The sequence below is a fragment of the Chamaea fasciata genome, unplaced genomic scaffold (assembly GCF_029207755.1).
Source record: "Chamaea fasciata isolate MVZ Bird 193981 ecotype frontalis unplaced genomic scaffold, bChaFas1.0.hap1 SCAF_1, whole genome shotgun sequence".
Taxonomy (NCBI): Eukaryota; Metazoa; Chordata; class Aves; order Passeriformes; family Sylviidae; genus Chamaea; species Chamaea fasciata.
The window spans coordinates 1,320,137-1,347,667 of NW_027094086.1; the positions used below are offsets into that span (position 1 = coordinate 1,320,137).

General features: G+C 52.7%; 6 protein-coding genes and 3 pseudogenes across 6 annotated transcripts; 4 read left to right on the top strand and 5 right to left on the bottom strand.

Moving 5' to 3' along the window:
* Positions 1-597: 597 nt before the first annotated feature.
* Positions 598-1,270, bottom strand: LOC136300997 (feather beta keratin-like). Its single transcript, XM_066203772.1, has 2 exons — positions 1,150-1,270; positions 598-956 (listed from the first exon to the last, which is right to left on the bottom strand). Exons 1-2 carry the CDS (start codon positions 1,268-1,270, stop codon positions 598-600), a joined length of 480 nt encoding a protein of 159 aa, XP_066059869.1.
* A 199-nt stretch (positions 1,271-1,469) lies between these two features.
* Positions 1,470-5,117, top strand: LOC136300711 (uncharacterized). Its single transcript, XM_066203283.1, is given in 5 exon segments — positions 1,470-1,496; positions 2,607-2,799; positions 4,423-4,470; positions 4,473-4,568; positions 4,774-5,117. Coding segments are annotated over 5 exon segments (708 nt in total).
* Positions 5,118-7,819: 2,702 nt separating this feature from the next.
* LOC136301006 (feather beta keratin-like) lies at positions 7,820-8,498 on the bottom strand. Its single transcript, XM_066203785.1, has 2 exons — positions 8,369-8,498; positions 7,820-8,163 (listed from the first exon to the last, which is right to left on the bottom strand). Exons 1-2 carry the CDS (start codon positions 8,496-8,498, stop codon positions 7,820-7,822), a joined length of 474 nt encoding a protein of 157 aa, XP_066059882.1.
* Positions 8,499-9,915: 1,417 nt separating this feature from the next.
* Positions 9,916-10,580, top strand: LOC136301012 (feather beta keratin-like; annotated as a pseudogene).
* A 2,707-nt stretch (positions 10,581-13,287) lies between these two features.
* LOC136300718 (uncharacterized) lies at positions 13,288-16,977 on the bottom strand. Its single transcript, XM_066203296.1, is given in 5 exon segments — positions 13,288-13,641; positions 13,838-13,932; positions 13,935-13,982; positions 15,606-15,798; positions 16,951-16,977. Coding segments are annotated over 5 exon segments (717 nt in total).
* A 199-nt stretch (positions 16,978-17,176) lies between these two features.
* Positions 17,177-17,846, top strand: LOC136301016 (feather beta keratin-like; annotated as a pseudogene).
* Positions 17,847-20,614: 2,768 nt separating this feature from the next.
* On the bottom strand, positions 20,615-21,279 carry LOC136300725 (feather beta keratin-like). The gene is made up of 2 exons (XM_066203307.1): positions 21,158-21,279; positions 20,615-20,996 (listed from the first exon to the last, which is right to left on the bottom strand). The coding sequence occupies exons 1-2, from the start codon at positions 21,277-21,279 to the stop codon at positions 20,615-20,617; spliced, it is 504 nt and encodes a 167-aa protein (XP_066059404.1).
* A 2,084-nt stretch (positions 21,280-23,363) lies between these two features.
* LOC136301023 (feather beta keratin-like) lies at positions 23,364-24,034 on the top strand (annotated as a pseudogene).
* A 2,500-nt stretch (positions 24,035-26,534) lies between these two features.
* On the bottom strand, positions 26,535-27,201 carry LOC136301030 (feather beta keratin-like). Its single transcript, XM_066203836.1, has 2 exons — positions 27,081-27,201; positions 26,535-26,890 (listed from the first exon to the last, which is right to left on the bottom strand). The coding sequence occupies exons 1-2, from the start codon at positions 27,199-27,201 to the stop codon at positions 26,535-26,537; spliced, it is 477 nt and encodes a 158-aa protein (XP_066059933.1).
* Positions 27,202-27,531: the final 330 nt, after the last annotated feature.

Below are 27,531 nucleotides of genomic sequence, written 5' to 3' on the forward strand. Positions count from 1 at the left end.
TGTGGTTCCATAGCTGAAGGTTTGATGGAATGCAATGAAAGGGCAAATTGTGCCATTGGATAGTAGAATTGGGGAAGTAACACGTAAAAGGTCTTGGAAAACTTTTTCACCCACCCTAGTGGTCTCTACAACCCAGGCACAGTACTGAGCAGTGGTTGGGAGAGTTGCGGGAGAAGAAAGAAAAAGGACTCATCTGAATCTCTGATGCAGGAAAATTTTATTGAGGTAGAGCAGTGAAGACTCAGAAGCAGCCAGTGAAAAGGGAGCTGGTCTAAGGGGCAAGAAGGGTGACCATCAGCCGAGGCGCTTTGCTTGCAGGAGGTTGTGCCAGACTTTCTGCCTTGCAGAGGGAGCAGCCCAGCAGACGTGTCTGATGATCTCTGGCTTGGGTGAATTGGCTTGCAGCACAGGAGACCACAAATAGACAAAGTGGTGATACAAAGCAGGGAGTGGGAGAAGTGCAGCAGGAAGATGGGCCATGTGTGCAGGCAGCCCGGGCTGGCCCCTTGGAGAGCCTTGGCCCCGAGAGGCGTCCTCAATGCCTGAGATGTGCTCCAGGGAGTGGGTGGTTGGTGTCAGGGCTGGTGCTGAGGGCCCTCAGCAGATGGAGCCGCCCCTTCTGCCGTAGCAGCCCAGGCCTCCCAGGCCGTAGCCAAATCCACGGCCATAGCCAAGGCCGTAGCCAAAGCCACCAAATCCCCCAGAGATGGGCTGTCCCTGCACACTGAGTTCACTGCCCACGGCAGCCGAGGAGGTGGATCCGACGGCGGTGCTCTGGGGGAAGGAGGTCATGATGGGTCCTGGCAGGGTGACCAGCACAGGGGAAGGGTTGATGATGACGCGGGAATCCTGGCATTGCAGGGCACAGGGCTCGTTGCAGCTGTTGGCCAGCGGGGTGGGTCCGCAGGGACTGCAGATGTTGTTGCAGGCCATGGGTGTGGTGTGGAGGGTCCCTGGAAAGAGAGTTGGGTGAGGCAGGGCAGGGGAATGGGGGTGCAAGGGGTGGTGATGGAAGAGGACAAAGAAGTGTGGAAGCTGTTGTGGATCTGTGGGGAGGTGTGAGGGCTGCTGAGGCTGGGGCTGAGCGTGCTGGCTGAGAGGGACCAGGGGATCAGGAGCAAGAGGGCTGGGGAAATGAGGCTCACCTTCTTGTCAGCAGGAGCAGGAGAAGAAGGTCTGAGGAGAAGTGTGTGAGGGAGAGAGGCTCTGAGACGGCTTTTATGCTGGTTCTGGAGGGGCGGGACAGCCTTGTCCCATGGCCTTGGGGCATTTTTTAGGCAGCAGCTCTTTGCTGGACAAGCCTTTTGAATCATGAGGTGTGGAATGTTTTCCTTCCCACAGCTCTGCAGTGTCATATCCAACTCTTAAGGCCGTGTCCTTCTGACATTGGCGGCAGCTTTAGTAGATGGCATTTGGCGGATTTGATTGTTTGAAATTTGCCAGGGAAGGCTGAATAAACATGTAGAGCCATGAAGATCTGCGATGTCATCGCTGAGGTAATTTTGTGGCACTCGTATGCTGTGGTTTGTCAGTGCCTTGTGAAGACTGGGCTCCTCTTATGTGCCACTGGATGTCCATCAGTCCTTTTGTTGCACCCAAGAATGCTGAGGGAGCTGCTGATGTCCTGGGGAGGTCAGTCTGCAATACCTTGGCAAGGTTCTGGTGGCTTTTATTTATGAAATAGAGTTTATACCCTTGTGTCTTAGATGTGAGCAAGAGGGAGATTCTGGAAAATGAGAGGCTGTTTAGGCTGAACATGTTCCATTTTCTCGTTCCATTTGGATTTCTGAAATTCACTTGACCATGTACTCTATCAGTAACATGTATTCCTTGGCCTCATTCAAAAGTCCTAGAAATAACAACAAACCAGGCTTGGTCCCTTTTTTCCCAAAAATATGTGTCAACAACTCACTTTTTCCGCATTCAACCACAAGGTGTCATAACTTATAATCATAAGTATTAATCTTTTGTTCCTGTGAGCAAAACCCAATAATTAGTATATGGACATCCAGCAAGCTCCTCTTTCCTTCTCTGCCATGCTTTGGTTGTTCCTCTGTGGAATTGTGCAATTTCATGTTCTGCTCCTGAGGCCATCTCCATCTGACCTTGGTGATAGTTTTCAGTTGCGAGAATTAGAGACCAATGCGTTGTTGTTGATGGTGTAGGCCAGGACATGTAGGAGATTCAAGCAAAGCTTACAAGGACTGGGGTGTCGTCACTGAGGTCATTCCATGACATATTGACAACGGGTCTTTCAGCTTCTCCTCATCTTAAGGATACTCCAGTCCCATCAGTGTCATGGTGGCTTTGCACTGCTCTTGGTCAACCACGCTCATGTCCATGTGGCTTCACCTGTGGTGGGGAACAGGCTGTTCAGCTCCCACAACCTGCTTGTATTTCTCCTCCTAATCCTGTCCTGGAAACTGCCGGAGATTTTTACCATAAAGGGCACATGGTGACATCAAGATCCTTTTATGCTTCACCAGGAACAGAAGATCCTTCCCTGCTAGAACATTTTGGTTGCCAAGGGAAGGGCAACTGGTGTCATATGCCTGAACTGCTGTCAGGGCTTTAACACAGTCCCACATAATATCTTTGTCTCTAAGCTGCAGACATGTGGGTTGCAAGGGTGGACTGATGAATGGATGAGGAACAGCCAGAGAGTGATGGTCAATGGCTCAGTGTACAGGTGGAGACTGATGACGAGGCCTTCAGGCCTCTGCCTTGGACTGGTGATCTTGACTACCTTTATCAAGGACATGAGCAGTGAGATCGAGACCACCCTCAGCATGTTTTCAGGTGCCAGGAAGCTGAGCAGTGCAGTCGACACAAGGACAATGAGAGATCCCATCACGGGGACACTGGGAGTGTTGAGAACATAAGAACCTCTTGTGGTTCAGCTACTTCAAGTTCAAGCTTCTGCACCTGGGGTGGGACGGTCCCAGACATGAGAAGAGCTTTGGAGAGGAGATCCTGAAGAACAGTTCCACAGAGAATGACAGGAGGGTTCGGGCGGACCAAAATCTTGTCAGGAAATACCGATGTGAATTTTCAGCCCAGAACACCAGTCATATCTTGGGCTGCATAGAAAGAAGTGTAGCCAGCGGGGGGCTGGGGGTCAGTTGGAGACGTGACAATGTCATTCTCCATGTCATGGCACAGACCAAATGGATTGAGAGTTGGCCATGCATCCTTGCAGCATTAGAACTTCTGGAAAAGGGTTTCTAGCAGATTGACACTTTCTGTGTCCTCAGAGATAAGGACTGCTGATTTGGGGTGATGTGTTGGGCCCTACAGTGGAAGAAAGTCATGGACTTAGTGAAGCAGGAACCGTGCATGGGTTCACAGCCTCACAGTAAGAGGTTGAATGGACCATAGAATCCTTGTTGTGATTAGAAATGAGAGATGTGTGAGGTTTATTTTTGCGGGGAAGAATGGACGAAGTAGATGTTGTGAGTGTTCCATGGCATGATCTCACTCATAACACCCCAGTTCCTGTAGGCTTTCTTGTCATCTTCTGCATGCCTAATGCAAAAGGACTATACCAATCCTTTGACCTCTACTCCTCAAAATTAAAAACTACCACAAAGGTCAGATGGGCATACCCTCTAGAGAAGAACACAGAATCACAGAATACCTCAAAGACACGCCGGCACCATGACAGAGGAGGAAATAGGATCACAAACACCATCCAGCAGCAGTCAGTGTTTTTTCCTAAAAGGAACAAAATATTACAACTGACAGGATATAAGTTTATGAAACCATAAGGCGTGAATGCGGAATAAGCAAATTCACATCACAGATGAGCCTGGGCAAAATGTGATCAAGCATTTTTGGTCGCTTGTTTGTTTGATTTCTGAAAGAGGTAAAGAAATACACTTTAAATGACAGAGTACGTTTCCATGGGAAGCTGAGAAATCCACATGGATCACAGCACGGGAACAAGTTCAACCTAACCAGGCTCTAATTTCCGGAATCTCCCTCTTGATCCTACACAAGAAACGAGGGCATGGGGTCCCTTTCATCCATCAGGAACTGCTCCCAGGCACTGAGACCTTTCCAAGTTATTGCAGCGTGACCTCCCCAGGACATCAGCAGCTCCCTCAGCATTCCTGGGTGCAACACAAGGACTGATGGACATCCAGTGGCACGTAAGAGGGGCCCAGTCTTCACAAGGCACCCACAAACCACAGCACAAGTGTGCCACAAAATGACATCACTGATGACATTGCACCTCTGCTAGGCTCTGGTTGTTTATTCAGCCCTCCCTGACTCACATCTAACAAAGAAAACCACCCCAATACAAATGCAATGAAGTGACTGCCAAGGTCAGACGGACATGGCTTCAAGGGCAGGATATGGAATAGCAGAATTGCGTGAAGGAAAACACCCCCCAGCTCATGACTACCCAACCCTGCCCAGGCAAAGCTGATTCCCTCAAAATACCCGAAGGCCACGGGACAAGGCTGTCCCGCCCCTCCACGACCAGCATAAAAGCCGGCCCAGAGCCTCTCTCCCTCACACACTCCTCCTGAATCCTTCTTCTCCTGCTCCTGCTGAGAACCAGGTGAGCCTTAAGTCCCTGACCCTCCTGCCCATCCACCCTTGGTCCCTCTCTCCCAGCACCCTTGCCCCAGCCTCAGCAGCACTCAGGCCTTCCCACAGACCCACAACAGCCTCCACACTCCCTCGACCTCCTTCAACACCACCCCTTGCACCGCCCAAACCCCCACAGCCCTGCCTCACCCCTCTCTCTTCCAGGGACCCTCCACACCACACCCATGGCCTGCAACAACATCTGCACTCCCTGCGGACCCACCCCGCTGGCCAACAGCTGCAACGAGCCCTGTGCCCTGCAATGCCAGGATTCCCGCGTCGTCATCAACCCTTCCCCTGTGCTGGTCACCCTGCCAGGACCCATCATGACCTCCTTCCCCCAGAGCACCGCCGTTGGATCCACCTCCTCGGCTGCTGTGGGCACTGAACTCAGTGTGCAGGGACAGCCCATCTCTGGGGGATTTGGTGGCTTTGGCTACGGCCTTGGCTATGGCCGTGGATTTGGCTACGGCCTGGGAGGCCTGGGCTGCTACGGCAGAAGGGGCGGCTACATCTGCTAAGAGGCCAACCCGGGCTGCCTGGAAACGTGGCCCATCTGCCTTCTCTTCTCCCACTCCCTGCTCCGCATCACCCCTTTGGCTCTGTCCAGTCCTCTCTGCTGCAAACCCCTTCTCCCATTTCATAGACCACTGGGCACCGCTGCTGGGCTGCTCTCACTGTGGGGCGGAAAGTCCTTGGTGCTCTGGAGAAACCTCCTGTGAGCAAAGGATCTTGGCTGATGGTCATCTGACTTGCACTTCAACCTGGCTGCCTTCTACTGGATGCTCATGACCTCTCACTCTTCTACCTCAATAAAGTTTTCCTGCATCATAGCCTCAGATGACTCCTTTTTTCTTCTCGCACGACTTTTCAAGTCTTACTCAGCACTAAGCCAAGGTTGTGGAGGCCTTTTGGGCGAGAAAGTGTACCAAGACCTCTTTTACGATTTTTTTCCCTCATCCTACCAGCCACTGGCATGCTTTGGCCTTCCAGTGCACCCTGCAAACCCTTCTGATTCTACAACACAGGGCTGGATACTCTAATGCATCTACATCCCTGCTGCTGGCACAAGCCCCTCTGCGTGGTGTCTTTGCTTTGGTTGGACATCAGTTGCTCCAGCCCCTCATCATATCCTCAGCCCATTGGCAGATCTGCCCGAACAGGTCCATGGGGGTCCTACTGTTGAACACCCAATTCCAGTCTCAGCAGAGAGGGGTAGAGGCTGAATCCCCTTCTCACCTGCTCCCCACACTCTGGGGATGAGCACAGGACACTGGGTGTTTATGGTCTGCAAGTGCCCATGGTCAGGGCATGTCCAATTTTTCATCCAGCAGCACCCCCAAATCCTTCCCTTTGGGACCGCCTTCAATCCCCTTCTCACCCAACCTTTATTTTGAATGTTTGGTATGGCTCCAATCCAGGTGCAGCAGATTCTGCCCCCTCTGCTCCTGTCTGGTGATGTTGGAGAACTCTTAATCACTGGGTTACTATGAATAAGGATGAAAATATTCTGATTTAGAAGATCCAGAGCACAGCATTGAGGATGATCTATGGCTGGAAGTTTGGGACAGTCTTGGCCAGTTATCCCAGGGCACTTTTTCAGGCAGCAGCTTTTGCCTGGCACAGCCTGGTGAATCATAAGGGGGGAGGGTTTTCCTTCCCACAGCTCTACATTGTCCTGTCCTCTTGAGGCTGCATCCATCAGACTTTGGCAGCAGATTTGATGAGTTAGTTTTGGTTTCAGCATTGCTGGAAGAGGGAAGAGGGACCAGAACGATGTACCTGGACTTGTGCGCACTGTTCGTTCCTTTGCCACAAAACATCCTTGTCTCTAAGCTGGAGAGATGTGGAATTGATGGTTGGACCATTTGGTTAAGAAGGAAATGGGTGAGATGGTCTCACTGAAAGAGTTGTGGCCAATGGCTCCATGTGTGTGTAGAGAACAGGGATGAGTGGTGACCCTCAGAGACTCGTGTTGCAACCATTATAACTTCCCATCTCTGTCAGGGACATGGAGAGTGCAGTTGTGTGTCCCCTCTGCACGAAAATGTGAATAACAGTAAGGTGAGTGGTGTGGTTGATTGTCTGGAGGGAAGGGATGGCATCCAGAGGGTTCTGGACAGGCTGGGGAGATGGGCTGGTGTGAAGCTCGTGAAGGTCCACAGGGCCAACAGGAAGGTCCTGCACATGGATTGGATCAGTCTCAGTAATGGATGCTGGATGGGTAATGAGTTAATTCAGAGCATCCCTGAGGAGAAGGACTTGGGGTGTTGGTGGATGAAAATTGGACGTGTCCTGGCCATGTAAATGAGGTGAGCAAATATCCCCCATGTCCTGGGTTTATCCCCACAGTGTGGGCAGCACATTCTGCCTCTCTGCTGCACTCTGATGAGACTGGACTTGTCTGTTCCACTCTGAGGACACAAAAAATGGAAAGACATGGACCTGCTCGGGCAGATCTGTAAATGGCCTCAGGAGATGATGATGAGGGTCTGGAGGAGTTGGTGTCCAGCCAAAGTGAGCACATCACCCAGGAGGTCCTTGTGGCAGAGTCACGGACACACCTGCATTGGTGTACCCAGGCGTGTGTTCAAGCAACTGAAAAGTGGCTGTGATGCACCGGAAGGACAAAGTGTAGCAGTGCTACTGCAGTTGGGGAAATAATTCCTGAAAGATGTCTTGGAGCACTTTTTCAACAACCCAAATAATCTCAACAACATTGGCTTAGTCTCAGAGAGTCTCTGGAGAAGAAGGAAGAAGGCGTCTTCTGAGGTTATGATGCAGGAAAACTTTATTGTGGTAGAACAGTGAAAACTCAGGAGCAGCCAGTGGAAGGGAGATGGTCTGAGGTGCAAGCAGAGCAAACATCAGCCGTGGCCCCTTGCTTGCAGGTGGTTTGACCAGAACATCAGCGGCTTCCTGCATCACAGTGGGAGCAGTGCCCAATGGTCTCTGGCTTGGGACAAGGGGTTTGCAGCCAAGGGGACTGGAAAGAGCCATGGGGTGATGCAGAGCAGGGAGTGGGAGAAGGGCAGCAGGAAGATGGGCCATGTGTGCAGGCAGCCCGGGCTGGCCCCTTGGCTGCTGCCTTGCCTGGTGCCCTGAGAGCAGGAGCTGGAAGTGCTGAGCCCCTTGGAGAGCCTTGGCCCCGAGAGGCGTCCTCAATGCCTGAGATGTGTTCCAGGGAGTGGGTGGTTGGTGTCAGGGCTGGTGCTGAGGGCCCTCAGCAGATGGAGCCGCCCCTTCTGCCGTAGCAGCCCAGGCCTCCCAGGCCGTAGCCAAATCCACGGCCATAGCCAAGGCCATAGCCAAAGCCACCAAATCCCCCAGAGATGGGCTGTCCCTGCACACTGAGTTCAGTGCCCACAGCAGCCGAGGAGGTGGATCCGACGGCGGTGTTCTGGGGGAAGGAGGTCATGATGGGTCCTGGCAGGGTGACCAGCACAGGGGAAGGGTTGATGATGACGCGGGAATCCTGGCATTGCAGGGCACAGGGCTCGTTGCAGCTGTTGGCCAGCGGGGTGGGTCCGCAGGGAGTGCAGATGTTGTTGCAGGCCATGGGTGTGGTGTGGAGGGTCCCTGGAAGAGAGGGGGGTGAGGCAGGGCAGGGGATTTGAGGGGGCATGAGCGGTGGAGATGCAGGAGTGTCAGGTAATGTGGAGGCTGTTGTGGGGCTGTGGAGAGGCCTGAGGGTTGCTGAGGCTGGGGCTGAGCATGCTGGCAGAGAGGGTCCAGTGGGTCAGAAGCAGGAGGGTCAGGGGTTTCAAGCTCACCTGGTGGTTGGCTGGAGGAGGAGTAGAAGGTGTCAGGAGAAGTGTGTGAGGGAGAGAGGCTCTGGGGTGGCTTTTATGCTGGTCGTGGAGGGGTGGGACAGCCTTGGCCCATGCATGTCCTTGGGGCATTTTGGAGGCAGCAGCTCTTGGCTGGCCCACCCTTGTGAGTCATAAGGTGTTGGATGTTTTCTGTCCTGATGTTCTGTGATTCCATGCCCTCCCTTTGAGACCAGACCATATTCATCTGACCTTGGAGGCAGTTTTTAATTGGGAGCAGAAGAGAGGGCAATGGGTTGGTATTGTTTTTTCTCAGGAATGTAGAAGATGCGAACAAAGCCCACAAGAATTTGGGTGTTTTCTCATGTCTTCAATTGACCCGAAGCTGTTCCTGTTGGCCACACTGACTTCTATGCAGCCCGTGATATGGTTGTTTTCTTGAGCTGAAAATTCACATTGCAGTGCCATGTCCAGCTTTTGGTCCACCAGAACCTGTAAATCCTTCTCTGTAACTGCTCTCAAGGAGTTCCTCTCCAAAGCTCTGTTCATTTCTGGGATTGCCCCAATGCACATCCAGGAACTTGAACTTGCATTTTTTGAAGCTCATGAGGTTCTTATGTTCTCAACATTCCCAGTGTCCTTCCTGATGGGATCTGTCATTGTTCTTGTGTCAAATGCACTGCTCAGCTTCCTGGCACCTGAAAACATGCTGAGCGTGGTCTCGATCTCAATTGCTCATGTCCATGATAAAGGTAGTCAAGATCACCAGTCCAAGGCAGAGGCCTGAAGGCCTCGTCATCAGCCTCCACCTGTACACTGAGCCATTGACCATCACTCTCTGGCTGTTCCTCATCCATTCATCAGTCCACCTTTGAAACCCACGCATCTGCAGCTTAGAGACAAAGATGTTATGTGGGACTGTGTCAAAGCCCTGAGAGAAATTCAGGCATATGACACCAGTTGCCCTTCCATTGGCAACCAAAACATTCAAGAACGGAAGGTCCTTGTAGTCCTGATGGAGCTTAGGTGGATCATGAGGTGGACATGTACTCTTTGGAATAAAAACCTCCAGCAGTTACCAGATTACATAACCTAGGAGAAGAAATACAAGCAGGCTGAGGGAGTTTACCCTCCTGTCCCCGACAACTGTTGGGACTGCAGAGTAGGACAAGGCCATGGACGTAGTTGACCAAGAGCAGTGCAGGGATACCATGACACTGACAGGACTGGGGTATCAACAAAACAAGGAGAAGCTGAGAGAGTGGGGAGTTTCTTGAGGAAGGAGGGAAGAATGCAAATGGGAGATGTCAACAATGGCACGATCTCACTGACGACTCCCCAGTTCTCCTTAGCTTTGGTTAAACCTTCTACACGTCTTGATAGATGTCATCAAAAACACACACACACTGGTCTCTAATTCTTGCAATTGTAACCTGCTGCCAAGGTCAGATGGACACGAACAGAAGACGTGACACTGCAGAGCATCAGGCTGGAAAACACTCCCCACCTCATGACTCACCAAGATGAACAAAGAGCTGCTGCCTGAAGAATGCCCCAAGGCCAAGTGACAAGGCTGTCCCGCCCCTCCATGACCAGCATAAAAGCTGGCCCAGAGTCGCTCTCCCTCACACACTTCTCACGCCTTCTCCTCCTGCTCCTGTAGACAATCAGGTGAGTCTCAAGTCCCTGCCCCCTCACCCTGCACCCCTGGCACCTCACTACCAGCACGCTCAGCCCCAGCCTTAGCAGCCCTCACACCTCCCCACAGACCCACAACAGCCTCCACACCCCCTCATCCTCTTTCATCACTACCCTTTGCACCCCCTCCCCTGCCCTGCCTCACCCCCCTCTCTTCCAGGGACCCTCCACACCACATCCATGGCCTGCAACAACATCTGCACTCCCTGCGGACCCACCCCGCTGGCCAACAGCTGCAACGAGCCCTGTGCCCTGCAATGCCAGGATTCCCGCGTCATCATCAACCCTTCCCCTGTGCTGGTCACCCTGCCAGGACCCATCATGACCTCCTTCCCCCAGAGCACCGCCGTCGGATCCACCTCCTCGGCTGCCGTGGGCAGTGAACTCAGTGTGCAGGGACAGCCCATCTCTGGGGGATTTGGTGGCTTTGGCTACGGCCTTGGCTATGGCCGTGGATTTGGCTACGGCCTGGGAGGCCTGGGCTGCTACGGCAGAAGGGGCGGCTCCATCTGCTGAGGGCCCTCAGCACCAGCCCTGACACCAACCACCCACTCCCTGGAACACATCTCAGGCATTGAGGACGCCTCTCGGGGCCAAGGCTCTCCAAGGGGCTCAGCACTTCCAGCTCCTGCTCTCAGGGCACCAGGCAAGGCAGCAGCCAAGGGCCCAGCCTGGGCTGCCTGCACACATGGCCCCTCTTCCTGCTGCTCTTCTCTCACTCCCTGCTCTTCATCTCCCCTTTGGCTCTGTCCAGTCTGCTCTGCTGCAAACCCCTTGTCCCAAGTCAAACATCATCAGGCACTACTCCCACTGTGGGGCAGGATGCCCCTGATGCACTGGCCAAACCATCTTCAAGCAAGGGGCCACGGCTGATGTTTGCTCTACTTGCACCTCAGACCATCTCCCTTCCACTGGCTGCTCCTGAGTTTTCACTGTTCACTGTTTCACAATAAAGTTTTCCTGCATTATAGCTTCAGATGAGTCCTCCTCCTGTCTTCTCCAGAGAGTCTTTGAGACGAAGCTGATGTTGTTGAGATTATTTGGGTTGTTGAAAAAGTGCTCCAAGACATCTTTCAGGAATTATTTCCCCAACTGCAGTAGCACTGCTACACTTTGTCCTTCCGGTGCATCACAGCCACTTTTCAGTTGCTTGAACACACGCCTGGGTACACCAATGCAGGTGTGTCCGTGACTCTGCCACAAGGACCTCCTGGGTGATGTGCTCACTTTGGCTGGACACCAACTCCTCCAGACCCTCATCATCATCTCCTGAGGCCATTTACAGATCTGCCCGAGCAGGTCCATGTCTTTCCATTTTTTGTGTCCTCAGAGTGGAACAGACAAGTCCAGTCTCATCAGAGTGCAGCAGAGGGGCAGAATGTGCTGCCCACACTGTGGGGATAACCCCAGGACATGGGGGATATTTGCTCACCTCATTTACATGGCCAGGACACGTCCAATTTTCATCCACCAACACCCCAAGTCCTTCTCCTCAGGGATGCTCTTAATTAACTCTCTGACAATCCAACATCCATTACTGAGATTGATCCAATCCATGTGCAGGACTTTCCTGTTGGCCCTGTGGACCTTCACGAGCTTCACACCAGCCCATCTCCCCAGCCTGTCCAGAACCCTCTGGATGCCATCCCTTCCCTCCAGACAATCAACCACACCACTCACCTTACTGTTATTCACATTTTCGTGCAGAGGGGACACACAACTGCACTCTCCATGTCCCTGACAGAGATGGGAAGTTATAATGGTTGCAACATGAGTCTCTGAGGGTCACCACTCATCCCTGTTCTCTACACACACATGGAGCCATTGGCCACAACTCTTTCAGTGAGACCATCTCACCCATTTCCTTCTTAACCAAATGGTCCAACCATCAATTCCACATGTCTCCAGCTTAGAGACAAGGATGTTTTGTGGCAAAGGAACGAACACTGCGCACAAGTCCAGGTACATCGTTCTGGTCCCTCTTCCCTCTTCCAGCAATGCTGAAACCAAAACTAACTCATCAAATCTGCTGCCAAAGTCTGATGGATGCAGCCTCAAGAGGACAGGACAATGTAGAGCTGTGGGAAGGAAAACCCTCCCACCTTATGATTCACCAGGCTTTGCCAGGCAAAAGCTGCTGCCTGAAAAAGTGCCCTAGGATAACTGGCCAAGACTGTCCCAAACTTCCAGCCATAGATCATCCTCAATGCTGTGCTCTGGATCTTCTAAATCAGAATATTTTCGTCCTTATTCATAGTAACCCAGTGATTAAGAGTTCTCCAACATCACCAGACAGGAGCAGAGGGGGCAGAATCTGCTGCACCTGGATTGGAGCCATACCAAACATTCAGGATAAAGGTTGGGTGAGGAGGGGATTGAAAGCAGTCCCAAGGGGAAGGATTTGGGGGTGCTGGTGGATGAAAAATTGGACATGCCCCGGCCATGGGCACTTGCAGACCAGAAACACCCAGTGTCCTGTGCTCATCCCCAGAGTGTGGGGAGCAGGTGAGAAGGGGATTCAGCCTCTACCCCTCTCTGCTGAGACTGGAATTGGGTGTTCAACAGTAGGACCCCCATGGACCTGTTCGGGCAGATCTGCCAATGGGCTGAGGATATGATGAGGGGCTGGAGCAACTGATGTCCAACCAAAGCAAAGACACCACGCAGAGGGGCTTGTGCCAGCAGCAGGGATGTAGATGCATTAGAGTATCCAGCCCTGTGTTGTAGAATCAGAAGGGTTTGCAGGGTGCACTGGAAGGCCAAAGCATGCCAGTGGCTGGTAGGATGAGGGAAATACATCCTAAAAGAGGTCTTGGTACACTTTCTCACCCAAAAGGCCTCTACAACCCTGGCTTAGTGCTGAGTAAGACTGGAAAAGTCGTGGGAGAAGAAAAAAGGAGTCATCTGAGGCTATGATGCAGGAAAACTTTATTGAGGTAGAAGAGTGAGAGGTCATGAGCATCCAGTAGAAGGCAGCCAGGTTGAGGTGCAAGTCGGATGACCATCAGCCAAGATCCTTTGCTCACAGGAGGTTTCTCCAGAGCACCAAGGACTTTCCGCCCCACAGTGAGAGCAGCCCAGCAGCGGTGCCCAGTGGTCTATGAAATGGGAGAAGGGGTTTGCAGCAGAGAGGACTGGACAGAGCCAAAGGGGTGATGCGGAGCAGGGAGTGGGAGAAGAGAAGGCAGATGGGCCGCGTTTGCAGGCAGCCCGGGTTGGCCTCTTAGCAGATGTAGCCGCCCCTTCTGCCATAGCAGCCCAGGCCTCCCAGGCCGTAGCCAAATCCACGGCCATAGCCAAGGCCGTAGCCAAAGCCACCAAATCCCCCAGAGATGGGCTGTCCCTGCACACTGAGTTCAGTGCCCATGGCAGCCGAGGAGGTGGATCCGACGGCGGTGCTCTGGGGGAAGGAGGTCATGATGGGTCCTGGCAGGGTGACCAGCACAGGGGAAGGGTTGATGATGACGCGGGAATCCTGGCATTGCAGGGCACAGGGCTCGTTGCAGCTGTTGGCCAGCGGGGTGGGTCCGCAGGGAGTGCAGATGTTGTTGCAGGCCATGGGTGTGGTGTGGAGGGTCTCTGGAAGAGAGAGGGGTGAGGCAGGGCTGTGGGGGTTTGGGGGGTGCAAGGGGTGGTGTTGAAGGAGGACGAGGGAGTGTGGAGGCTGTTGTGGGTCTGTGGGAAGGCCTGAGTGCTGCTGAGGCTGGGGCAAGGGTGCTGGGAGAGAGGGACCAAGGGTGGATGGGCAGGAGGGTCAGGGACTTAAGGCTCACCTGGTTCTCAGCAGGAGCAGGAGTAGAAGGTATCAGGAGAAGTGTGTGAGGGAGAGAGGCTCTGGGCCGGCTTTTATGCTGGTCGTGGAGGGGCGGGACAGCCTTGTCCCGTGGCCTTCGGGTATTTTGAGGGAATCAGCTTTGCCTGGGCAGGGTTGGGTAGTCATGAGCTGGGGGGTGTTTTCCTTCACGCAATTCTGCTATTCCATATCCTGCCCTTGAAGCCATGTCCGTCTGACCTTGGCAGTCACTTCATTGCATTTGTATTGGGGTGGTTTTCTTTGTTAGATGTGAGTCAGGGAGGGCTGAATAAACAACCAGAGCCTAGCAGAGGTGCAATGTCATCAGTGATGTCATTTTGTGGCACACTTGTGCTGTGGTTTGTGGGTGCCTTGTGAAGACTGGGCCCCTCTTACGTGCCACTGGATGTCCATCAGTCCTTGTGTTGCACCCAGGAATGCTGAGGGAGCTGCTGATGTCCTGGGGAGGTCACGCTGCAATAACTTGGAAAGGTCTCAGTGCCTGGGAGCAGTTCCTGATGGATGAAAGGGACCCCATGCCCTCGTTTCTTGTGTAGGATCAAGAGGGAGGTTCTGGGAATTAGAGCCTGGTTAGGTTGAATTTGTTCCAGTGCTGTGATCCATGTGGATTTCTCAGCTTCCCATGGAAACATACTCTGTCGTTTAAAGTGTATTTCTTTACCTCTTTAAGAAATCAAATAAACAAGCGACCAAAAATGCTTGATCACATTTTGCCCAGGCTCATCTGTGATGTGAATTTGCTTATTCCGCATTCACGCCTTATGGTTTCATAAACTTATATCCTGTCAGTTGTAATATTTTGTTCCTTTTAGGAAAAAACACTGACTGCTGCTGGATCGTCTTTGTGATCCTATTTCCCCCTCTGTCATGGTGCCGGCATGTCTTTGAGGTATTCTGTGATTCTGTGTTCTTCTCTAGAGGGTATGCCCATCTGACCTTTGTGGTAGTTTTTAATTTTGAGGAGTAGAGGTCAAAGGATTGGTATAGTTCTTTTGCATTAGGCATGCAGAAGATGACAAGAAAGCCTACAGGAACTGGGGTGTTATGAGTGAGATCATGCCATGGAACACTCACAACATCTACTTCGTCCATTCTTCCCCGCAAAAATAAACCTCAAACATCTCTCATTTCTAATCACAACAAGGATTCTATGGTCCATTCAACCTCTTACTGTGAGGCTGTGAACCCATGCACGGTTCCTGCTTCACTAAGTCCATGACTTTCTTCCACTGTAGGGCCCAACACATCACCCCAAATCCGCAGTCCTTATCTCTGAGGACACAGAAAGTGTCAATCTGCTAGAAACCCTTTTCCAGAAGTTCTAATGCTGCAAGGATGCATGGCCAACTCTCAATCCATTTGGTCTGTGCCATGACACGGAGAATGACATTGTCACGTCTCCAACTGACCCCCAGCCCCCCGCTGACTACACTTCTTTCTATGCAGCCCAAGATATGACTGGTGTTTTGTGCTGAAAATTCACATCGGTATTTCCTGACAAGATTTTGGTCCGCCCGAACCCTCCTGTCATTCTCTGTGGAACTGTTCTTCAGGATCTCCTCTCCAAAGCTCTTCTCATGTCTGGGACCGTCCCACCCCAGGTGCAGAAGCTTGAACTTGAAGTAGTTGAACCACAAGAGGTTCTTATGTTCTCAACACTCCCAGTGTCCCCGTTATGGGATCTCTCATTGTCCTTGTGTCGACTGCACTGCTCAGCTTCCTGGCACCTGAAAACATGCTGAGGGTGGTCTCGATCTCACTGCTCATGTCCTTTATAAAGGTATTCAAGATCACCAGTCCAAGGCAGAGGCCTGAAGGCCTCATCATCAGCCTCCACCTGTACACTGAGCCATTGACCATCACTCTCTGGCTGTTCCTCATCCATTCATCAGTCCACCCTTGCAACCCACATGTCTGCAGCTTAGAGACAAAGATGTTATGTGGGACTGTGTTAAAGCCCTGACAGCAGTTCAGGCATATGACACCAGTTCCCCTTCCCTTGGCAACCAAAACATTCTAGCAGGGAAGGATCTTCTGTTCCTGGTGAAGCATAAAAGGATCTTGATGTCACCATGTGCCCTTTATGGTAAAAATCTCCGGCAGTTTCCAGGACAGGATTAGGAAGAGAAATACAAGCAGGTTGTGGGAGCTGAACAGCCTGTTCCCCACCAGAGGTGAAGCCACATGGACATGAGCGTGGTTGACCAAGAGCAGTGCAAGGCCACCATGACACTGATGGGACTGGCGTATCCTTAAGATGAGGAGAAGCTGAAAGAGCTGGGAGTTCATCCAGGCAGGAGGTGAGAATACAAATAGGACCCGTTGTCAATATGTCATGGAATGACCTCAGTGACAACACCCCAGTCCTTGTAAGCTTTACTTGAATCTCCTACATGTCCTGGCCTACACCATCAACAACAACGCATTGGTCTCTAATTCTCGCAACTGAAAACTATCACCAAGGTCAGATGGAGATGGCCTCAGGAGCAGAACATGAAATTGCACAATTCCACAGAGGAACAACCAAAGCATGGCAGAGAAGGAAAGAGGAGCTTGCTGGCTGTCCATATACTAATTATTGGGTTTTGCTCACAGGAACAAAAGATTAATACTTATGATTATAAGTTATGACACCTTGTGGTTGAATGCGGAAAAAGTGAGTTGTTGACACATATTTTTGTGAAAAAAGGGACCAAGCCTTGTTTGTTGTTATTTCTAGGACTTTTGAATGAGGCCAAGGAATACATGTTACTGATAGAGTACATGGTCAAGTGAATTTCAGAAATCCAAATGGAACGAGAAAATGGAACATGTTCAGCCTAAACAGCCTCTCATTTTCCAGAATCTCCCTCTTGCTCACATCTAAGACACAAGGGTATAAACTCTATTTCATAAATAAAAGCCACCAGAACCTTGCCAAGGTATTGCAGACTGACCTCCCCAGGACATCAGCAGCTCCCTCAGCATTCTTGGGTGCAACAAAAGGACTGATGGACATCCAGTGGCACAGAAGAGGAGCCCAGTCTTCACAAGGCACTGACAAACCACAGCATACGAGTGCCACAAAATTACCTCAGCGATGACATCGCAGATCTTCATGGCTCTACATGTTTATTCAGCCTTCCCTGGCAAATTTCAAACAATCAAATCCGCCAAATGCCATCTACTAAAGCTGCCGCCAATGTCAGAAGGACACGGCCTTAAGAGTTGGATATGACACTGCAGAGCTGTGGGAAGGAAAACATTCCACACCTCATGACTCAAAAGGCTTGTCCAGCAAAGAGCTGCTGCCTAAAAAATGCCCCAAGGCCATGGGACAAGGCTGTCCCGCCCCTCCAGAACCAGCATAAAAGCCGTCTCAGAGCCTCTCTCCCTCACACACTTCTCCTGAGACCTTCTCCTGCTCCTGCTGACAAGAAGGTGAGCCTCATTTCCCCAGCCCTCTTGCTCCTGATCCCCTGGTCCCTCTCAGCCAGCACGCTCAGCCCCAGCCTCAGCAGCCCTCACACCTCCCCACAGATCCACAACAGCTTCCACACTCCTTTGTCCTCTTCCATCACCACCCCTTGCACCTCCATTCCCCTGCCCTGCCTCACCCAACTCTCTTTCCAGGGACCCTCCACACCACACCCATGGCCTGCAACAACATCTGCAGTCCCTGTGGACCCACCCCGCTGGCCAACAGCTGCAACGAGCCCTGTGCCCTGCAATGCCAGGATTCCCGCGTCATCATCAACCCTTCCCCTGTGCTGGTCACCCTGCCAGGACCCATCATGACCTCCTTCCCCCAGAGCACCGCCGTCGGATCCACCTCCTCGGCTGCCGTGGGCACTGAACTCAGTGTGCAGGGACAGCCCATCTCTGGGGGATTTGGTGGCTTTGGCTACGGCCTTGGCTATGGCCGTGGATTTGGCTACGGCCTGGGAGGCCTGGGCTGCTACGGCAGAAGGGGCGGCTCCATCTGCTGAGGGCCCTCAGCACCAGCCCTGACACCAACCACCCACTCCCTGGAGCACATCTCAGGCATTGAGGACGCCTCTCGGGGCCAAGGCTCTCCAAGGGGCTCAGCACTTCCAGCTCCTGCTCTCAGGGCACCAGGCAAGGCAGCAGCCAAGGGCCCAGCCCGGGCTGCCTGCACACATGGCTCATCTTCCTGCTGCTCTTCTCTCACTCCCTGCTTTGTATCACCCCTTTGTCTATTTGTGGTCTCCTGTGCTGCAAACCACTTCACTCCAGCCAGAGATCATCCGACATGTCTGCTGGGCTGCTCCCTCTGCATGGCAGAAAGTCTGGCACAACCTCCTGCAAGCAAAGCACCTCGGCTGATGGTCACCCTTCTTGCCCCTTAGACCAGCTCCCTTTCACTGGCCGCTCCTGAGTTTTCATTGTTCTACCTCAATAAAATCTTCCTGCATCATAGCTTCAGATGAGTCCTCTTTCCTACTGTTCCCGGGAATCTCCCTACCACTGCTCAGTACTGTCCCAGTGTTGTAGAGACCACAGGGGTGGGTGAAAAAGAGCCCCAAGATCTCTTTTATGTGCTACTTCCCCAGTTCTACTATCCATTAGCACACTCACCTCTTCCATTGCATTCCATCAAACCTTCAGCTACTGAATCACAGACCTCAATACACTAAGGCAGATCTATCCCTGCCTCTGGCACAAGCCTCTCTGAGTGGTGTGTTCCCTTTGGCTGGACACCAGTTGCTCCTGACCCTCATCATCTTCCAAACCCTTCTACACATTCCCTCAAGCAGGTCCATGTCTTCCCTGTCTTTCAGGGGCTCCGAGTTCAACACGGAACTCTGGTCTTAGTACAAGAGAGCGGAGGGTGAGATTCTCCCACTCTCTTGTGCTGCCCACGTTGTGGGGATGAGCCCAGGATACTAGGGGCAGTTTCTGGTCAGTGAGTGCACATGGTCAGGGCACATCCAATTCTTTATCCATCACCCCAAGTCCTCCTTCTTGGGGCTGCTCTCAATCCCCTCCTCACCCATCCTGTATCCTGCAGGTTTGGGATTGCTCCATTCCAGGAGAGGGAAATTCTTCCCCTCTGCTCTTCTCTGCTCACACTAGAGAGATGTGTTTATCTCTGGCTTACTGGGAATAAGGAAGACAAGACTCTGCTGGATAACATCCAGAGTATGACCTTGAGGATGATCTGGGGCTGAAGGTTTGGGACAGCAATTGGCCATGACATTGGGACATTTTTTCAGGCAGCATCTCTGGCAAATCATAAGGTGGGGAGTGTTTTGCTTCCCTCAGCTCTCCAGGATCATGTCCAGCTATTGGGGCCGTGTCTGTCTGGCCTTGGTGGCATCTTTTAATGAGCTGGTATTGGTTCCAGCCTTGTTGGATGAGGGGAGAGGGGGCAATATCCTGTACCTGGACTAGTGCCTAGCATTTGTTCCTGTAGCAGAAGGCATTTGCCTATTCCGTGTGGAAAGATGTGGAGTTGTGGTTGAACCATGCGGTGGATAAGGAATGGGTGGGATGGTCTTACTCAAAGAGGACAGTCTAAATCAAGCCGTTGTGGTCACTGGCTCCATGTGTGTGGAGAAAAGGGATGACTGGTGACAGGAAGAAGTTCCTGTTGGGACCAGTATTATTTCCCGTCTATTTCAGGGACATGGCCGGTGGGATTGAGTGGGATGTTCAGCAGAATCAGGGAATGGAGTAAGCTGAGTAGTCTGGTTGGTTGTCTGGAGGGAAGAGAGGGCCTCCTGAGGAGCTGGAACCAGTTTGGGCAGGGGGATTTTATCATTTTCATGAAGCTGAATGTGGCCAAATGCAAGCCCCTGCACTTGGTTTGGAGCAATGCTAAACATGACCACAGACTGGACAATGAGGGAGGTTGAGAGCAGCCCAGAGAAGGACCTGGGATGTTGGTGGATGAAGAATTAAACACGCCCCAGCCATGAACACCCACAGACCACAAAGCCCCCGTATCCTGGGCTCATCCCCACAGCATGGGCAGCAGGTGGGAGGAGAATTCTGTCCCTCTGCTCTGCTCTTCTCAGACTGGAGATGTGCATTTGGAAGACATGGACATGCCCGAGCAGAGTTGTAGGCGGACTGGGAAGATGATGAGGGTCTGGAGGAACTGATTTCCAGCCAGTGTGAACACAGCACCCATATGTGGCTTGAGTTAGAGACAGGGATAGACCTGCACTAGTGTATTCAGGCCTGGGATCAAGCAAGTGAAGGGTTTGTGGGATGCAATGGAAGTGGAAAGAGTGTTCGTGTCAAGGAAGAGGACACTTCACAATGCTGCAATGCACAAGAATTTTATTGAAGTATAAAGAAAAGTGAAAATCATGAGCAGCAAGTGGCAGATATTGGGCTGAGGTACATGTAGGGCGACCATCAGCCAAGACCTCTTTGCTTTCAGCAGGTTTGGCCAGAGCAGCAAGGGCTTCCTGCCCCACAGTGGGAGCAGCCCAATGGTGGAGATGCTGATGGTCTCTGGCTTGGGAGAAGGGATTTGTCCACAGGAGAATGAACAGGGTCAAAGTGGCGATGCAGAGCATGGAGTGGGAGAAGAGGAGGAGGCATGTGGGTCATGTTTGCAGGCAGCTCGGGCTGGCCCCTTGGCTGCTGCCTTGCCTGGTGCCCTGAGAGCAGGAGCTGGAAGTGCTGAGCCCCTTGGAGAGCCTTGGCCCCGAGAGGCGTCCTCAATGCCTGAGATGTGTTCCAGGGAGTGGGTGGTTGGTGTCAGGGCTGGTGCTGAGGGCCCTCAGCAGATGGAGCCGCCCCTTCTGCCGTAGCAGCCCAGGCCTCCCAGGCCGTAGCCAAATCCACGGCCATAGCCAAGGCCGTAGCCAAAGCCACCAAATCCCCCAGAGATGGGCTGTCCCTGCACACTGAGTTCAGTGCCCACGGCAGCCGAGGAGGTGGATCCGACGGCGGTGCTCTGGGGGAAGGAGGTCATGATGGGTCCTGGCAGGGTGACCAGCACAGGGGAAGGGTTGATGATGACACGGGAATCCTGGCATTGCAGGGCACAGGGCTCGTTGCAGCTGTTGGCCAGCGGGGTGGGTCCGCAGGGACTGCAGATGTTGTTGCAGGCCATGGGTGTGGTGTGGAGGGTTCCTGGAAGAGAGGGGGGTGAGGCAGGGCTGTGGGGAGAGCAGGGAGCAGTGGTGAAAGAGAGTGGGGGAGTGTGGAGGCTGTAGTGGGGCTGTGGGGAGGTGTGAGAGCTGCTGAGGCTGGGGTCGAGCATGCTGGAAGAGAGGGACCAGTGGGTCAGGAGCAGGAGGATCAGGGAATTGAGGCTCACCTTGTCAGCAGGAGCAGGAATAGAAGGTGTGAGGAGAAGTGCGTGAGAGAGAGAGGCTCTGGGTCGGCTTTTATGCTGGTCCTGGAGGGGTGGGACAGCCTTGTCACTTGGCCTTGGGGCATTTTGAAGGCTGCAGCTCTTGCCTGGCCCACCCTGTTGAATTCTGATGTGAGGAGTGTTTTCTTTCATGCAATTCTGCAATTCCATGTCCTGACCCTCAGGCAGTGTCAATCTGACCTTGACAGCAGCCTTTAATTACAAGAATTAGTGACCATAATCTTGTTGCTGGTGCCTTTCAGGACATGTAGAACATTCAAACAACATGAGGACAGTTGATGTGTCATTGATGAAGACATGCCATGGCATAATGACCTCATTTCCCATTTGCCTTCTTCTGCCTGGAAGAGCCCTCTGCTCTGTCAACTTCTTGTTTTGAGGGTACTCCAGTCCTGTCAGTGTCATGGTCTCCTGGCATTGCTCTTCAGTCAACCATGTCCATATCCTTGTTGCACCATCAATGGTGTGTTACAAGGCACTCGACTTCCTCACCCTCCTCGTGTTACTTTTCCTATGATGTATTTCCTAATCCTGTCCTGGTAATTGCTGGAGCTTTTTACATCAGAGGGTACATGGCCACCTCATGATCCATTTAAACTCCACCGGTATCACCAGGTCATTCCCTGCTCGAATGCTGTTGTTGACAAGGGAATGGTAACTGGTGTCATGTTCCTGGACTTCCATCAGGGCCTGAAAACTGTCCCACACGACTTCTTTATCTCTAAACTGCAGACACTGCTCAAACCCTTCAGTGGGTTTGAAGGGTTGACTAATCAGTCTATGAGTAATTGTTCCCCTCATGCTGCTGCTTCTTCTTCTCCTCCACGAGGTCTCCTTTCCATGTGTCCGTCACAGCCCAGTGCTGTGACCCCACAGTGTGACCTTGCTGGGCCCAGCTGAGACGAGTGCCTTGGATGAATCAACACAGTGAGGAGCGTAGGACACCTCCCTAAGTCATGGATTGCTTTCCCATCTCCAATGGCAAAGGCCATGAATAGAGAGGAGCATGGAGAGTTCTAGCCAAGGTAGGGAGGAAGAGAACGTGATCAGAGGGGCAGAAGCTCACTCCCAGAACACCTGCAAAGCTCAGAGCAGCCTAAAATCTCTGTGAGGAAATGGGGTCCCTCTTCTCCACACACACACAAAACACAGCACACCAATGCCATGGGGTGACCTCAGTGATGACACCCCATCTCCACAGAGCTTTGGTCACGTCTTCAACCCAGCCTCTGACATAAACCATCAAGACCAGCATATGACCTCTAATACAGCTTAAAAGCTGCCGGCAAGGTCAGATGGACACAGCCTCAAGGGAAGGACGTGGAATTGCAGAATCCCACAAAGGAACTCTAGCATCGTGACTGAGAAGGAAAGAACAATTCACTAACTGTGCATTGGTAATTACTTCTTTTTGCTAATAAGAACACAGTATTATGGCTGACAGGACATAAGTTACGAAACCCTTTGGCTTGAACAGGGAATAAATGAATTGACGTCACACACCGGGGCGGGAAAAAAGGGATGGGCCCGCGTTTGTTGTTGGTTTTTTTGATTTCTAAAATGAGGTCGAGAAATACACTTTAAATTATAGAATACCTTGTGGGGTAAATTTCAGAAATCTTAATAGACTATAATACTGGAACAAGTTCGGCCTGAACAGCCTCTGCTTTCCAAGATCCTCCCTTGATCACACAGATGACACAAGGGCAAGAGCCTTTGTCTTTCATCCGTCAGGAAACACTCGCAGGCACTGGGACCATTCCAAGTTATTGCAGAGTGACCTCCCCAGGAGATCAGCAGCTCCCTCAGCATTCCTGGGTGCAACACAAGGACTGATGGACATCCAGTGGCACAGAAGAGGAGCCCAGTCTTCACAGGGCATTCACAAACCACAGCACACGGGTGCTACAAAATGACATCACTGATGATATCGCAACTCTGCTGGTGTCTGCTTGTTTATTCAGCCTTCCCAGACATGAATCAAACAAGCAAATCCTCCCACAGACCAAATCTCACTCTAAAGGTCCCTCCAAGGTCAGATGGAAACAGCCTCAAGGGCAGGAGATGACACTGCAGAATTCAGGGAGGGAAAATACTCTCCACTGAATGACTCACCAGACTGGGCCAACAAAGAGCTGCTGTCTGCAAAATGCCCCAAGGCCAAGTGACAAGGCTGTCCCGCCCCTCCACAACCAGCATAAAAGCTGGCCCAGAGCCTCTCTCCCTCACACACTTCTCCTGACACCTTCTCCTCCTGCTCCTGCTGACCACCAGGTGAGCCTCAAACCCCTGACCCTCCTGCTCCTGACCCCCTGGTCCCTCTCTTCCAGCACGCTCACTCCCAGCCTCAGCTGTCCTCACACCTCCACAACACCACCAACAGTCGCCACACTCCCTCACACTCCTGCAGCACTGCCCGTCAAACCCCCACAGCCCTGTCCTGCCTCACCCCCCTCTCTTCCAGGGACCCTCCACACCACACCCATGGCCTGCAACAACATCTGCAGTCCCTGCGGACCCACCCCGCTGGCCAACAGCTGCAACGAGCCCTGTGCCCTGCAATGCCAGGATTCCCGCGTCATCATCAACCCTTCCCCTGTGCTGGTCACCCTGCCAGGACCCATCATGACCTCCTTCCCCCAGAGCACCGCCGTCGGATCCACCTCCTCGGCTGCTGTGGGCACTGAACTCAGTGTGCAGGGGCAGCCCATCTCTGGGGGATTTGGTGGCTTTGGCTACGGCCTTGGCTATGGCCGTGGATTTGGCTACGGCCTGGGAGGCCTGGGCTGCTACGGCAGAAGGGGCGGCTCCATCTGCTGAGGGCCCTCAGCACCAGCCCTGACACCAACCACCCACTCCCTGGAACACATCTCAGGCATTGAGGATGCCTCTCGGGGCCAAGGCTCTCCAAGGGGCTCAGCACTTCCAGCTCCTGCTCTCAGGGCACCAGGCAAGGCAGCAGCCAAGGGGCCAGCCCGGGCTGCCTGCACACATGACCCATCTTCCTGCTTCTCTTCTCCCACTCCCTGCTCTTCATCTCCCCTTTGGCTCTGTCCAGCTCCCTCTGCTGCAAACCCCTTGTCCCAAGCCAGAGACCATTGGGTAGCTCTGGTGGGCTGCTCCCACTGTTGGGTAGGAAGGCCTTGGTGCTCTGGCCAAATATGCTGGAAGCAGAGGCTTCAGCTGATGGTTTCTCTACTTGCACCTCAGACCTGCTCCCTTCCCACGTCTGCTCATGACCTTTCATTGTTTTTGTGTCTCAATAAATTTCTCTGGTATCACAGCCTGAAATGTCTTTTCCCTCACTGGGACACACTGCCACACTTAGCTCTTGCAATGTATCTCACAAACCATTCCCTTTCTTGATTCCTGGCCTGGCTACACCAATGCAGGTCTATCCCTGCCTCTGATACCAGCCCCTCCTGGGTGCTGTGTTTACTTTTCCAGTACACCAGTTACTCCAGCCCCTCATCAGCTTCCATGACTGCCTCTACATCTGCTCAAATAGATCCATACCATCCTTATTTTTATGTCCCAGAATTGAAAGAACAACTCCAGCCTCACCAGGTGGAGCAGAGGGGCAGAATCCCCCCTCACATTCTGCCCTTGCTGTGGGGATGAGCCCAAGACATGGGTGGTTTCTTGTCAGCACGTTCACATGGCCGGGTCATGTCCAGTTCTGCACCAACACCCCAAGTCCTTCTCCTCAGACATGCTCTCAATCATCACCAATCCAATATCCATTTCTGAGATTGCTCTGAGCCACATTCAGGATCGTGCACTTGGCCCTGTTGGCCTTCGCGAGCTTCACACCAGCCCATCCAGAACTCTCTGGATGCCATCCCATGGCTCATACCATAAACCACACCACACACCTTGTTGTCATCCCCAGTCTTGCCAGGGGGGCACTTAAAACCCATTCCCCACATCCCTGACAAAGATGGGAAGTTATAACAGTTCCAGTATGAGTCTGTGTGGGTCACCGCTCATCACTGTTCTCCACACAGGGATGTGGAGCCATTGACCACAACATTTGAATGAGACCATCCTGCCCATTCCTTATCCTGCCAGAGGTCCAACCATTAACTCCACAACTCTCTGGCTTAGAGAAAAGGATGTTGTCTGGTACAGGAACAAAAGCTTTGCACAATTCCAGGTACAGGATATTGGTCCACCTTCCCTCATCCACCCATGCTGGAACCAATACCAACCCACTAAAGCTGTTGCCAAGGTCAGATGGACATGGCCTCAAGAGCAGAACATGAAATTTAACAGCTGCAGGAAGCAAAATGTTCCCAACTTCATGACTCAACAGGCTGTGCCAGGCAACAGCTTCTGCCTGCGAAATGCCCGAAAATCATGGGCCAAGGCTGTCCCAAACCATCAGCCAGTGATCATCCTCAAGGCCATACTCTTGATCTTCTCCAGCAGAGCCTTGTCTTCCTTATTCCCAGCAACCCAGAGATAAACACAGTTCTTCAATATCACCAGAGCAGACCAGAGGGGTAGAATCTTCTGCACCTGGATTGGAGCAATCCCTAACATGCAGGATACAGGATGGGTGAGGAGGGGATTGAGAGCAGCCCCAAGAAGGAGGACTTGGGGTGTTGGATGAAGAATTGGATGTGCCCTGACCATGTGCACTCACCGACCAGAAACTCCCCCTCGTATCCTGGGCTCATCCCCACAGTGTGGGCAGCACAAGAGAGTGGGGGAATCTCACCCTCTGCTCCCCTGTACTAACACCAGAGTTCCATGTTGAACTCAGAGCCCCCGAAAGACAAGGAAGACATGGACCTGCTTCATGAGATCTGTAGATGGGCCTGGAAGATGATGAGGGACAGAAGTAACTGGTGTCCAGCCAAAGGGAACACACCACCCAGAGAGGCTTGTGCCAGAGGCAGGGATAGATCTGCCTTAGTGTATTGAGATCTGTGATTCAGTAGCTGAAGGATTTATGAGATTCACTGGAAGAACAAGGTGCGCCAGTTGGTGGAAGAAGGGAGAAATAAATCCTAAGAGCAGTCTTGGAGCACTTTTTCACCCACCCAGATGACTGGAACCCTGGCTCAGTGCAGAGTGAGATTGGAAGAGTCTTGGGATCAAAAGAAGAAGGACTCATCTTAAGATGTGATGCAGAAAAACTTTATTGAGGTAGAAGACTGAAAGACCATAAGCAGCAAAAGGATGGAAGCAGGGCTGAAGTGCAAGAAGGGTGACCACCAGCCAAGGTCCTTTTCTTGGAGGGGGTTTTGCCGGATGATCAGGGCCTTCCTGCCCCACAGTGGGAGCGTGGTGTCAGGGCTGGTGCTGAGGGCCCTCAGCAGATGTAGCCGCCCCTTCTGCCGTAGCAGCCCAGGCCTCCCAGCCCATACCCATAGCCAAGGCCGCCAAAGCCATAGCCAAAGCCACCAAATCCCCCAGAGATGGGCTGTCCCTGCACACTGAGTTCAGTGCCCACAGCAGCCGAGGAGGTGGATCCGACGGCGGTGCTCTGGGGGAAGGAGGTCATGATGGGTCCTGGCAGGGTGACCAGCACAGGGGAAGGGTTGATGATGACGCGGGAATCCTGGCATTGCAGGGCACAGGGCTCGTTGCAGCTGTTGGCCAGCGGGGTGGGTCCGCAGGGACTGCAGATGTTGTTGCAGGCCATGGGTGTGGTGTGGAGAGTCCCTGGAAAAGAGGGGGGTGAGGCAGGGCAGGGGTGAGGGGCGGACGAGGGGCAGTGATGAATGAGGTTGATGGAGTGTGGAGACTGTTGTGGGGCTGCGGGGAGGTGTGAGGGCTGCTGGGACTGGGGCAGAGCACGCTGGAAGAGAAGGGCCGGGGGTGCAGGGGCAGCAGGGTCAGGGGCGTGAGGCTCACCTTGTGGGCAGGAGCAGGAGGAGAAGGCAGGTGGAGAAGTCTGTGAGGGAGAGAGGCTCTGGGCCGACTTTTATGCTGGTTGTGAAGGGGTGGGACAGCCTTGTCCCATGGCCTTGGGGCATTTTGCAGGCCAAAGTTCTTGCCTGGCCCAGGTTGCTGAGTCATGATGTGAGGAGTGTTTTCCTTCCAACAACTCTGCAATTCCACATCCAGTTCCTGAGTCTGTGTCCATGTGACCTTGGCAGCAGCTTTCAGACAGGAGACAGGAGTTGGCGTTTAGGTGGATTTGACTGTTGAATGTGTGTCAGGGAGGGGTCAATAAACAACCAGAGCCCGAAAGAAGTGCAATGTCATCAGTGATGTCATTTTGTGGCGCTTGTGTTCTGTGGTTTGTGAGTGTTTTGTGAACACTGGGCTCCTCTTCTGTGCCACTGGATGTCCATCAGTCCTTG